Raw genomic sequence first — 9,952 nt, forward strand, 5'->3', positions numbered from 1 at the left:
ATAGTGTCTGCTTTCTGCTCCAATGCCTCCGGGTAATCTTTGAGACCCTTGAGCTGTGAGTGCAGAGTCCAGACCTGAGCTGGAAGCCGGGAGTTAAGTGATTAAGAGCTTGGCTTTTAAAGCTACCTAGTCCAAGTGACATCAGCCTTGGCCCTATCACTGACTAGCTATGTGCATGTGGATAGTTGTGTACTTTATAGGTACCTCAGTTTGCCTTATCTATAAAGTGGCATAACTTGGCCAACGGGCTCTTTGAAAACGTTAATTCCACAAGTATCCTGTATGACTGGGTATTGGAGGACTGTCTTTAAAAGAGCCAGGCGGAGCCTCTGCCCACACGGAGCTTGCAGCCAGACAGGGTCCGGGTGGCATGGAGGGCTGCTCGGGAGCCGGCTGGGCCGGGCAGTGCGCGCGCACACACACAGATGGCTGCGACCATGTTCGGACAAGCCTCTTGAGGGAACGAACCCCTGGGCGACGTCCCTGAGGCTGCCTCTGTCATCCGGCACAGTAAGTTGAACCCGCTGCCTGTGTCTGCGGGCTGCGCATGCGCGGCACCCCGCCCTACGCCTCCCGGTCGCGGGTTGGTGGGTTTGGGTCACGCGGGCGCTTCGCCTCTTCCTCGCCGCAGGGGGCCTGACCGCTCTCTGGTTTCCGGTTTGGTGGGTCTGAGATGACGGAGTCGAGCGCCTCTCCGGAGGACCCCTGGGTCAAGGCAAGCCCCGTGGAGCTGCGAGGGGAGGGCGGGTCGGGTTCGCGCACGTAAGGGGTCTGGAAGAGGAGGGGATTCTCTGCCATCCCCAAAGTCCCCACTGCAATCCCGGCCCCGGGTTGCAGAGAAGACCGCTCTCACCCCGCGCGTGCCAGGGTGGGGAGACAACTGCGGCGTGTGTGCGCGAGTGTGAGGGGACAGGGTTTGGGGCCTGGGGACGTGGAGTGAGGGCGGACGGGATCAGGCAGAGGGCGGCGCTCCTACGCCTAGCCGTTTTTGGCTCTTAGGAGAATCCAGTTGCCTGCGCAGCCCCCCAGGTGCGTGGGTACGTGCGTGGGCATGGTGAGTGGAAGCGCCTTCCCCCACGGGCAGAGGTATGATGGGCTTCTCCCTTGCTTGGTGCCACAGGTGGAGTATGCCTACAGTGACAACAGCCTGGACCCCGGTGAGTGCCTCCCCCACTATTTTCGGCTCCAGAGGGATTACTCCTGATTTAGCCCTGTAGGTTGGCTTGGTCTTGCCAGCGACACCTGAGAACAGTCCACTGTTCCTGAGCCGAGTTCCTGGCCTGAGACAGTGAGGGAGGAGCTGGAGGACAGGGGCAGTAAGCATCAAGGGGTGACACCTAGTTCCCTCTGTTCTGGAGCAGGGGTGTGATGGAAGTAGTGACAGCTGGTCACTCTCGCTTTCATCATGCCTGGATGACACTGCATGAACCAGAGGGTATCACTGTAAGCCTGTGGAGCGGTATAGACACGAGGGACAGGAGCATTGCAGAGGGGCATGACAGGAAGTGGGTGGCCCAGTATGGCTGGCTTTGGGTTGAAGGAAGAAGTTAACATTTAAGGATCGTGAAGCCATTGAGCCCACGAATGTCTGAGGGCCTAGCAGTGTCCCTCAACCCTACCCCTTAGTGATTGGGGCCTCTCTTTTCCAGGGCTTTTTGTAGAAAGTACCCGCAAGGGGAGTGTAGTGTCCAGAGCTAATAGCATCGGTTCCACCAGTGCCTCTTCCGTCCCTAACACAGGTAGGCAGCAACATTTCCCCCACCTGGGGGAGCTCAGATATGCCATCATTTTAGTATCTTTCCTAGACAGGAAGCTCCAGCCATCCACACAGGGTGCTGGAACCCTAGTACTAGACACAGGGTGTTTCCATCTTCCACCTCATCTAGGATATTAGGTTCTTCTGTCCACCTGCCATCTCTGGGCACCAGGATCATCTTCCTAGCTGGGATTAAGGTGGGATAGCTAGACCCCACTAGGCCCCAAGATGACGTCTTCTTGCCCCCACTTTGAGTGTAGATGACGAGGACAGTGATTACCACCAGGAGTCCTACAAGGAGTCTTACAAGGACCGGCGGCGGCGAGCACATACGCAGGCTGAGCAGAAGAGGAGGGACGCTATCAAGGTGACTGGGGAGGCTGGTGCCTCAGCCAGCACAGGAGAGCCCTGTGTCTTTCAGATTCACTCTGCCCTGATCTCTTCACAGTCCCAAGCAGTCTCGAAGGCAGCTTGTCTAGTCCCTGGACATGAATACCTCCCTCCGTCCAGCCCCAACCCCTTTAAGTTTGTCAGCATGGAGCTTAGTTTCTGAAAGAAAAGTTTTGTGCCAGTTTGCCTTAACCCCTCAGTTAAAGAAACCATTTCCCCTGCTATCTCCACAGAGAGGCTATGATGACCTTCAGACCATCGTCCCCACCTGCCAACAGCAGGACTTCTCCATTGGGTCTCAAAAGCTCAGCAAAGCCATCGTTCTACAGAAGAGTATGACCAGGGAGAGCACTGGAGGGGTTGGAGCCAATAGGGCTTGTGAAGGGACCAGAGCCTAGTACACACTTTCGGCCTGGCGCTGGTGGGATGGTTATAATGGGAGAGTTGGGGCAGGGGGGAAGAGAAACAAGTCAGCTTTGTCCTGGCTGAGACTTCCTCTGTGCCCACCCCCACCCTAGCCATCGACTACATCCAGTTTTTGCACAAGGAGAAGAAAAAGCAAGAGGAGGAGGTATCCACACTGCGCAAGGACGTCATGGCCCTCAAGATCATGAAAGTGTAAGGGGGATGCGGAATTGGGGGAACCAGGGCTTCTGAGAGGACTCAGGCTGACTGCAGTTCACACCCGTCCCCCGCCCCCTTGTTCAAAAGCTACCTCAGGTAAGACGGATAGATAATACTCTCACTCCCTCAGGAGGCCACTGAGGCAGGCCTCTGTACCCGAGCAGTCCCCACATGGCAGACTCTGGAATGCCTGTCGGAGTAATGCAGGAAATGTTGGAGTGGGTGGGTCCCCACTTCTGACCTTGAAGCACTATCTAGCTGTTAAGTACACCCCCAGAGCTCTGTGGGAGTCCCCTTCATGGAGGAGTACACAAGGTCACCCTGTTCTTCCCGGGCTGCTAGAGCTGCTGCAGCACTTAGCCTTGGCCTGCCCGCTTTCAGGAACTATGAGCAGATCGTGAAGGCACACCAGGACAATCCCCATGAGGGGGAGGACCAGGTCTCGGACCAGGTCAAGTTCAACGTGTTTCAGGGCATCATGGACTCCCTGTTCCAGTCTTTCAATGCCTCCATTTCCGTGGCCAGCTTCCAGGAGCTGTCGGCTTGTGTCTTCAGCTGGATTGAGGAGCACTGTAAGCCACAGGTATGGGGCAGCAGTGCTCACGGGGTCTGGGGTCTGTTCCCTACAGCCTCAGGTAAAATGACCCCGGCTATTATTTGTTCAGAGAGGCAGAGTAGCAGCTTTTAGGATTCCTGAGGGTGTTTCTACAACTTGGAGCACTTTGCTTTCTAGGCCAGGTTTCATTCAGCAAGAATGATTCGAGCAACTTAGGCAAAGCCTAGCTCTCAGCCTTTGTTTCACCCACACTATGGACATCTTAGCACCCCTCGCTGCCCAGTATGTAAGACTGCATCACTTGCAGCAGAATTACTTGGAGTTTTTGGAAAGATTTTAGTGAGCCTGTAGCCCTGGGCCCACTGAATCGCTTCTTCTGCCATTACTGTGTGTAGCGGAGTGGTGTGCTAACAGTGCTGCATGCGGTCTTCTGCTTTTGAGGCTTGGTTGCTTTTTCTGAAGCCTGACTTGTACTTGAGAAACTTCATTTTTGTGTCTCAACATTTTTAAAGTGAAACACTTTAAACCTACTGCAACACCAAATTTTACAATGAATACTTCTATACCACCTAAATCCTGCCGTTAGCATTTTTTGTATTTACTTTATCACATAGCTACCATTTCTCCATTCCTTCCTGTCCTCTTTTAGGGGCATTTCAAAGTAAACTAGACATCAGTGTTTCCCAGGGACCTTTTTCATTGTACTCTGAATACAGTACAGTAGTCTGTACTGTATCTGCACACTTGGTCTAGGCAGGTATCTCAGACAGTTCTGTACCCTCACCTAAGCATCATCACTGTCTTCCTCTGCTGCCCCCACCAGACCCTCCGGGAGATTGTGATTGGCGTCCTGCACCAATTGAAGAACCAACTTTACTGAGTGGCTCTCAGAACCTGCAGAAGAGCCAGTAAGAGGCCTTGAGTCTCCTACTTGGCCACGGAACACCAAGCTTGTGAGACTGTGACACTGTACATCAGTGTCTGGCTCCCCCCCCCCATCCTCAGTGGGGCAGGGGTGTTTGTTTTGTGAAAGCTTTAACTTATTATATTGACCACAGAACTCGACCCTACCCAGTCTTCCCCTCCCCCCATAGAAGACCTCGAGTCTGCTCCGGGTACCCCAAAGAGCTCCTGGCCGCTTCCCTTTTTCTAAACCTGATTTCTGCTCACTAGCTACATATATTTGGAAACTACTCTGCCTCTATTTTGGTCTCCTGGGCAACATTTGGCCCAAGTTTGGTCATTCTGGCAGTTGGAGGGGAAAAAAGGAGTAAGAGGAAATACTCTTACAGCCATTAAGGACAAAGACAAGGCTAGGGCTGCCTGATCAGTCCAAGGTGAGGCCAGGGCTTTTCTGGCCAGCTCAGGGCAGGGCTGCCAGGTTCCAGCCCTCACCTCTATCACCTCTCCTTCCTCCCCTGCTCTGAACAGTAGAGGGAAGCAGCCTCCCTACCTAGTCCTGCCTTTTGTCCCCACAGGCAGGAGCACTGCACAGTGAAGTCAAGTGTGACACAGCACTACATAATGGAAGTTTTTTATTTTTCTAAACACCAACAATGCACTTTTGCTAACATTACAATTTTGAAAAATTAACAGAGCTTCAAAGTCCAGCCTTTCTGTCAAGTGTATCTGGGTCTCTGCCATCTCTCAGTACTGCCTTTCTCCCAAGACTTGGAGATAGGACAAAGACATAAAGAAGATAATCTAAAGGGCTCCTGGGGTACCAAGCCAGGGAGAGTACTGGGTGAGGCCTTGGGGTCCTTGAATGCTGTGTATAGTGGCCTTTCTCTACCCCTGTCCTCAAGCTCCCTTCTGTCTTCCTCAGGTTTGATATTTGGGAGGTTTGATTATCCACAGGAAATTATTTTTATATCAAATTATGTTACAATAAATACTGCCAAATGCTGTCCTTTGGCATGTTCCAAGTCTAAGGGTTAAACTCAAGCAATTGGAATGTGGACAATGAAAATGAATGTAACCATCCACTCCAGGCCATCAGCACTCCCTCCCTCCACCTAATACACTGGTTTATGCCCCTCTCCTAGCTGCTCTGCTCAAAGGTGGCAAGCAGCAGGAGCCACAAAAAAAGCTGACCACCCAAGGCAGCCAGTCCAGGACATCTCTTCCCATTCCCCAGTCCTGCCTCTCAGGGGTCTGGGAGCTTGACATTGTTATCTTCATCTGTCTCTATCCCAACTTCCTCCTGTGGGATATGAATAAGTGAATGAGACCTCCCTGGATGATGACCCCAGGGGAACAAGAAAAGGAGAGAACCACTTACGAAGAACTGCTTCTTGCTCTTGGGGTATCCTTCAAGGATTGCATCAGACAGCTCTGTTGCCTGACAAAAAACAAAACCATACCCTTCAGATGGGCAGGACTCAGTGCTGCCTAATGGATCCAGGATACTGAGCAGCAGTTTCCTGGTGGCTGTCATTTCCCAGACCTGCCTCCGAGCTCCTACTTACCATCCTCTTCCGCTTCCTCCACTCCTTGCAGTACTTCTGCCTCTCGCTGTACACCTAGACAGGGAAATGGGTTCCTCTAACCCCTGAGCCCCGCAGCAGCTGCTGGGGGGGTCACCCCTCACCTTCCCCCTGGACCTGCACAGGCAGCCTGTCCTCCCGGCTCACCTGCTCTTTCTCTTCTGGGGTCACGTGGTTGGTGGCTGCTCGGATGTTCTGCAGTCTCTCTGTGTAGCCAGAGCACTCTTCCTTTAACTCCTGGATCTCTTTCTGCATCTCCAGTGTGGTCAGGGCACTAGTTAACTCCTTGAACTCTGAAACCACATCTCCCTGAAGTCACATGCTACCCCAAGGAAGGGGTTCTAGATTTCCCAGAGGGCACTCCCTGAGTGGGTCCAGAATGGGTCCTGAATGGGTCTCATATTCTGGAAATGCTCAGGAGATTAAAGCTTACAGAATTACCAGTTTATTCTAGTTTTCATTCCTCCTCCATATACAAGTAGTGGTAGAGCATGAGGCTGAATAGACTGTAAACTGTAGCCAGTTAAGGCAGCAGGAATAAAGGGAGTGTGGAAACAGCATACACACAGTTGTGGTAGGGAAAGCAAATGCATGTCTCACCCATTTGTATTCAAAAGCATTCTGCTGTTACACAATTAATATAATGCCCATGGCAGCCCAGCAAAGGACCTACTACAACAGCAACGCAGTCAACAAGCCATTCACTTAGTAATTCCTGACGTCCAGACTAACCCTGACCCTAGGGGCACCTTCCAGGGGCTACCCAGTCCTACCAGCCTCCATGTGGCGGCAGCTCTGCTGTAGGCACTGCACCTTAGCAGTGAGGGCCACGATTTTCACATCCAGGGCCTGGAGGTCAGCATCACTCACCATGTCAAACTGGTCCTGCCAGAGATGAAGAACAGAAGTGGGATGAAGTGAGGCCCAAGATAGGAACTCATGTTTGAGAAGGCAACATTCACACAGAATCAAAAACCTGGAACTCCCCAAGCCCTCCAAAGAGCCTGGGAAATAGGGGGCGGTGAGGGAGTACTTTTGAGAAATCATTCAGTTTAGCACTGGTCCCAAAAGAAAGGAATGAGTTGAAATCAGATGCCTGTCCTTGAGACTTCCAGGTTGGCAGGATACTAAATAGGACAGGAAGTTATTTTCAGTTCAGCGGTAAAACCACTCACTGGGCTGAAGGAGCAAAGGTACACTCTTCCCAAGGTGGTGGTACCTCAATCATGGGTGTCCACAGTGAGGAGATTCTGGGCAGGTGAAGAGGCATGGAGCACATATTCAGATAAGGGACTCAGGTGAAGGTATGAGGAGCCCCTCCCGTGAGAGACCACCTACTAGAAAAGGACTGTGTTGGGGCTCAGTGGGGTTGTCAGTTGGTGATGGGGAGCAGGTTAGAAAGACATGAATGCTAGACTCTACATAAGGCATGGTAAACCTTTAGAACAGGAGGCAGTGAACTACAGCCAGCAAGCCAAATCCTGCCAGCTGCATGTTTTTGAAAAAGCAGATTTAATGAAATAGCCACATGCATTCATTTACATATTGTCTGTGGCTGTTCTTGCTCTACAGTGGCAGACTTTAGTAGTGATGCTTGTGTAGCTGTGGCAAGAGACCATCTGGCCTGCAAAACATGAAAATATTAACTGGCTCTACAGGAAAAATCTGCCAGCTTCTCCTTTGGGTATCCTCAATAGAGTGGTAACATAATGAAACCTAGTTTAGGAAAATTAGCCTTAATGGTGGTTTGGTTCAGTTAAACAAGTATTTCATGTCTGCTGGGTGTTAGGCACTATGGGGATGCTGAATACAGGAAGATGAGAGAAAAGGGGTGTGCCTTAGAAGAGCTTCAGTTTAGTGAGGGAGACAAGAAGACATTATAATACAGCATGCCTCAAAATAGAAAGCAGTAAGAGCATTCAGGGAAGGTTTCTGGAGAAGTGGATGCCTGTGGAATCCCAAAGGGTAAGTAGGAGTTAGCTGGGCAAAAAGGCAGATGAGGAAGAAGGGACTAAGTTCCAAGTGGAGGAAGGACAAAGCAAAGCAAACAGGAGTAAAACACATCTTAACTGGTCTAGTATTGATGGATGGAGAAATGACAGATGAGGCTACTGGCAGACTGGGGCCAAGTGTCCAAGTTCCTTTTTCCTGTTCTAGAGAGCATTATTGTTTTAAGTGGGGAAATGGCTTGACCAGATTTCCATCTATGTAGATCATTCTGGCTACAACGCTTAAGGTATGTTTGAGGAGGCCAGGAAATCTGTACAGACCATATTGCAATAGATGCGAAGCAACTGAGCTAGAGCAGTGATAGCAGATGCAAAGGAGAGGATGGATTTGAGAAGGGGAAAATCAGCTGTACTTGACCACTGACTTGGCACGTGAGGTAAGGGAAGTTAAGAATGACTCCTCAGTCTGTAGCTTTGGTGAACAGTGATTCTATTAAAGGAGGAGCATGCGAGAGGGGCCAGTTTAGGGGAGAGAGAAAGCATTTTACTTCAACAGTATTGATTCTGAAGGGTCTGAAAGGTATCCAGATAGAGATTTGGGCTGGAGATACAAAATTAATATGTGTTTAGGGAAGGTGAAGACAAAAGGCAAGTCGTTCACCAGACGGTGGTTCCAATCTAGATTGGGAATAAGAACCTCCATGCGGAACTGAGTCTTGGTAACAATTCAGTATCTTCTGTTAGCTATCATATTTAAAATCTGGAAATCTCATGAAATTTGGATCATAACAAGGGAGTACACACCTTGATTTAATGGATGCTTGGGCCTCCTTTAAAAGGGTTGAGAGAGGTGAGTTTCATGGAGCGCCTCAAGTCTCCCAAAAAGAGTTCATACTAAGGACTGGTTCACCTCAAGTCGGGCTCTGCACAGCTTTCCCTCACCTGGTTCGCAAAATATATCTTCTGCTTGCCGTACATCTTCTCTTTGATCTTGCCTTGTTGGGCCAGCTGTTCCAGCGTCTTCACCACCGCCTGGCAGAGTGGAGGGGGCGGGGTAACCCGAGGGAGTGACTTCGGGCCAGGGGAATTTCAACTGGGGACGAAGGTCGCGTCCAACAGGCCTTAGGAAGCCCATGGCTATAAACCCCAGGGAAGGGTCCTCACCGCCTTGCCCAGTCCGTGTTCCCGCTGCAGGTTCCCGAACACGTCCTGGGCGCTGTAGGGCCGGTTCTGCTCCTGCAGGTACCTCAGGAGGATCCCGGGGGCTAAGGAGATGAGGTAGGAGAAGGGCCACTCAACCGACCCCCTCACCCGCTCCCCTCCCGGACTTCCCCGGCGCCCATGGCTCGTTACCTCCGGTCGTAGCTTCCGCCCGACTTTTACTCATGGTCCTTCCCGCCACCAAACTCCGAAAACCGGATGGAGCCGTTGCCCCTTCCGGCGGCGGGAAGGGCAGGCCTCAACGGTGATTGGCGGAAGGGAAAGTCTCCGGGTACGAAGCGACCCTACCTGGGCGCCGTAGCTCCCTTCGGCCCGCAGCTTCTGCGCCGGCGCGACCCCTGCGGCCCCGGTCTCTGCGGAGGTGGCGGGGCGCTTGCTTAGAACTCCCTTCCTTCCCCTGGGAATGCAGACTTTTAAGTCATGCCTACAAGTTTCGAGACTCAGTTCCAGCGGCGGCTGAGCACTCGAGACCTTGAGCTGGGCGGTGTTCGAACGGGAAAAACCTCCGGATCAACTGCCGCTGGGCTACTTGCTCAAGGTCACAGGGCTAGCTACTCACAGGGACGTGTGCTGTCCCACGGCCCAACGCTTTTTCCGTCGGCTAGTCTTATCTGTAAAGTAGGAATGAGAGAACTCGCAGGAGGGTGGTTGTGACGACTAAAGAATGCTTAAACGCTTTGGAAAGAGCAGAATCCTGACTGCTTCGCACATAGGGGGCGCCCGACTCACGCTGTGGTTTCAACGCCTAGGATATACGGTAGGGTTGGGAGAAGGCTACTCTTAAGCCACAAAGCTTGTAGAGTTTCCTGTTACGAGTCAATCTTAAGGCAACACCTGGCAGGTGCTTTCCACTCCTGCCCCCAGTGGCCAGTGGGACAAAGCCTGAAATAAGTATTTCTAGTTTCTGAGGTCAGCTGAAAGCCAAAAGGCAGCTGTTCCTGCAGCTCAAACAATCCAGAGGAAGATTATG

General features: G+C 51.8%; 2 protein-coding genes across 7 annotated transcripts; one reads left to right on the plus strand and one right to left on the minus strand.

Annotated features, from left to right (window-relative positions):
• Positions 1 to 174: 174 nt before the first annotated feature.
• Positions 175 to 5,257, plus strand: MLX (MAX dimerization protein MLX). 5 transcript variants are annotated; one of them, XM_017643722.3, is made up of 10 exons: positions 175 to 510; positions 632 to 715; positions 1,000 to 1,029; positions 1,121 to 1,157; positions 1,650 to 1,739; positions 2,017 to 2,123; positions 2,380 to 2,479; positions 2,665 to 2,764; positions 3,152 to 3,353; positions 4,150 to 5,257. In XM_017643722.3, exons 2-10 carry the CDS (start codon positions 674 to 676, stop codon positions 4,204 to 4,206), a joined length of 765 nt encoding a protein of 254 aa, XP_017499211.1. In that variant the 5' UTR covers positions 175 to 510; positions 632 to 673; the 3' UTR covers positions 4,207 to 5,257. The 5 variants fall into 5 exon arrangements, with proteins under 5 accessions (XP_017499211.1, XP_036875620.1, XP_017499213.1 ...); XM_037019725.2 differs by lacking the exon at positions 1,000 to 1,029; XM_017643724.3 differs by lacking the exon at positions 1,650 to 1,739 and having other exon boundaries at positions 175 to 715.
• On the minus strand, positions 4,845 to 9,515 carry PSMC3IP (PSMC3 interacting protein). 2 transcript variants are annotated; one of them, XM_017643728.3, is made up of 8 exons: positions 9,115 to 9,515; positions 8,926 to 9,026; positions 8,704 to 8,793; positions 6,586 to 6,697; positions 5,960 to 6,105; positions 5,795 to 5,848; positions 5,608 to 5,667; positions 4,845 to 5,529 (listed from the first exon to the last, which is right to left on the minus strand). In XM_017643728.3, the coding sequence occupies exons 1-8, from the start codon at positions 9,146 to 9,148 to the stop codon at positions 5,473 to 5,475; spliced, it is 654 nt and encodes a 217-aa protein (XP_017499217.3). In that variant the 5' UTR covers positions 9,149 to 9,515; the 3' UTR covers positions 4,845 to 5,472. The 2 variants fall into 2 exon arrangements, with proteins under 2 accessions (XP_017499217.3, XP_017499216.3); XM_017643727.3 differs by having other exon boundaries at positions 4,845 to 5,667.
• Positions 9,516 to 9,952: the final 437 nt, after the last annotated feature.

Source organism: Manis javanica, chromosome 4, assembly GCF_040802235.1.
Source record: "Manis javanica isolate MJ-LG chromosome 4, MJ_LKY, whole genome shotgun sequence".
NCBI classification, from domain to species: domain Eukaryota; kingdom Metazoa; phylum Chordata; class Mammalia; order Pholidota; family Manidae; genus Manis; species Manis javanica.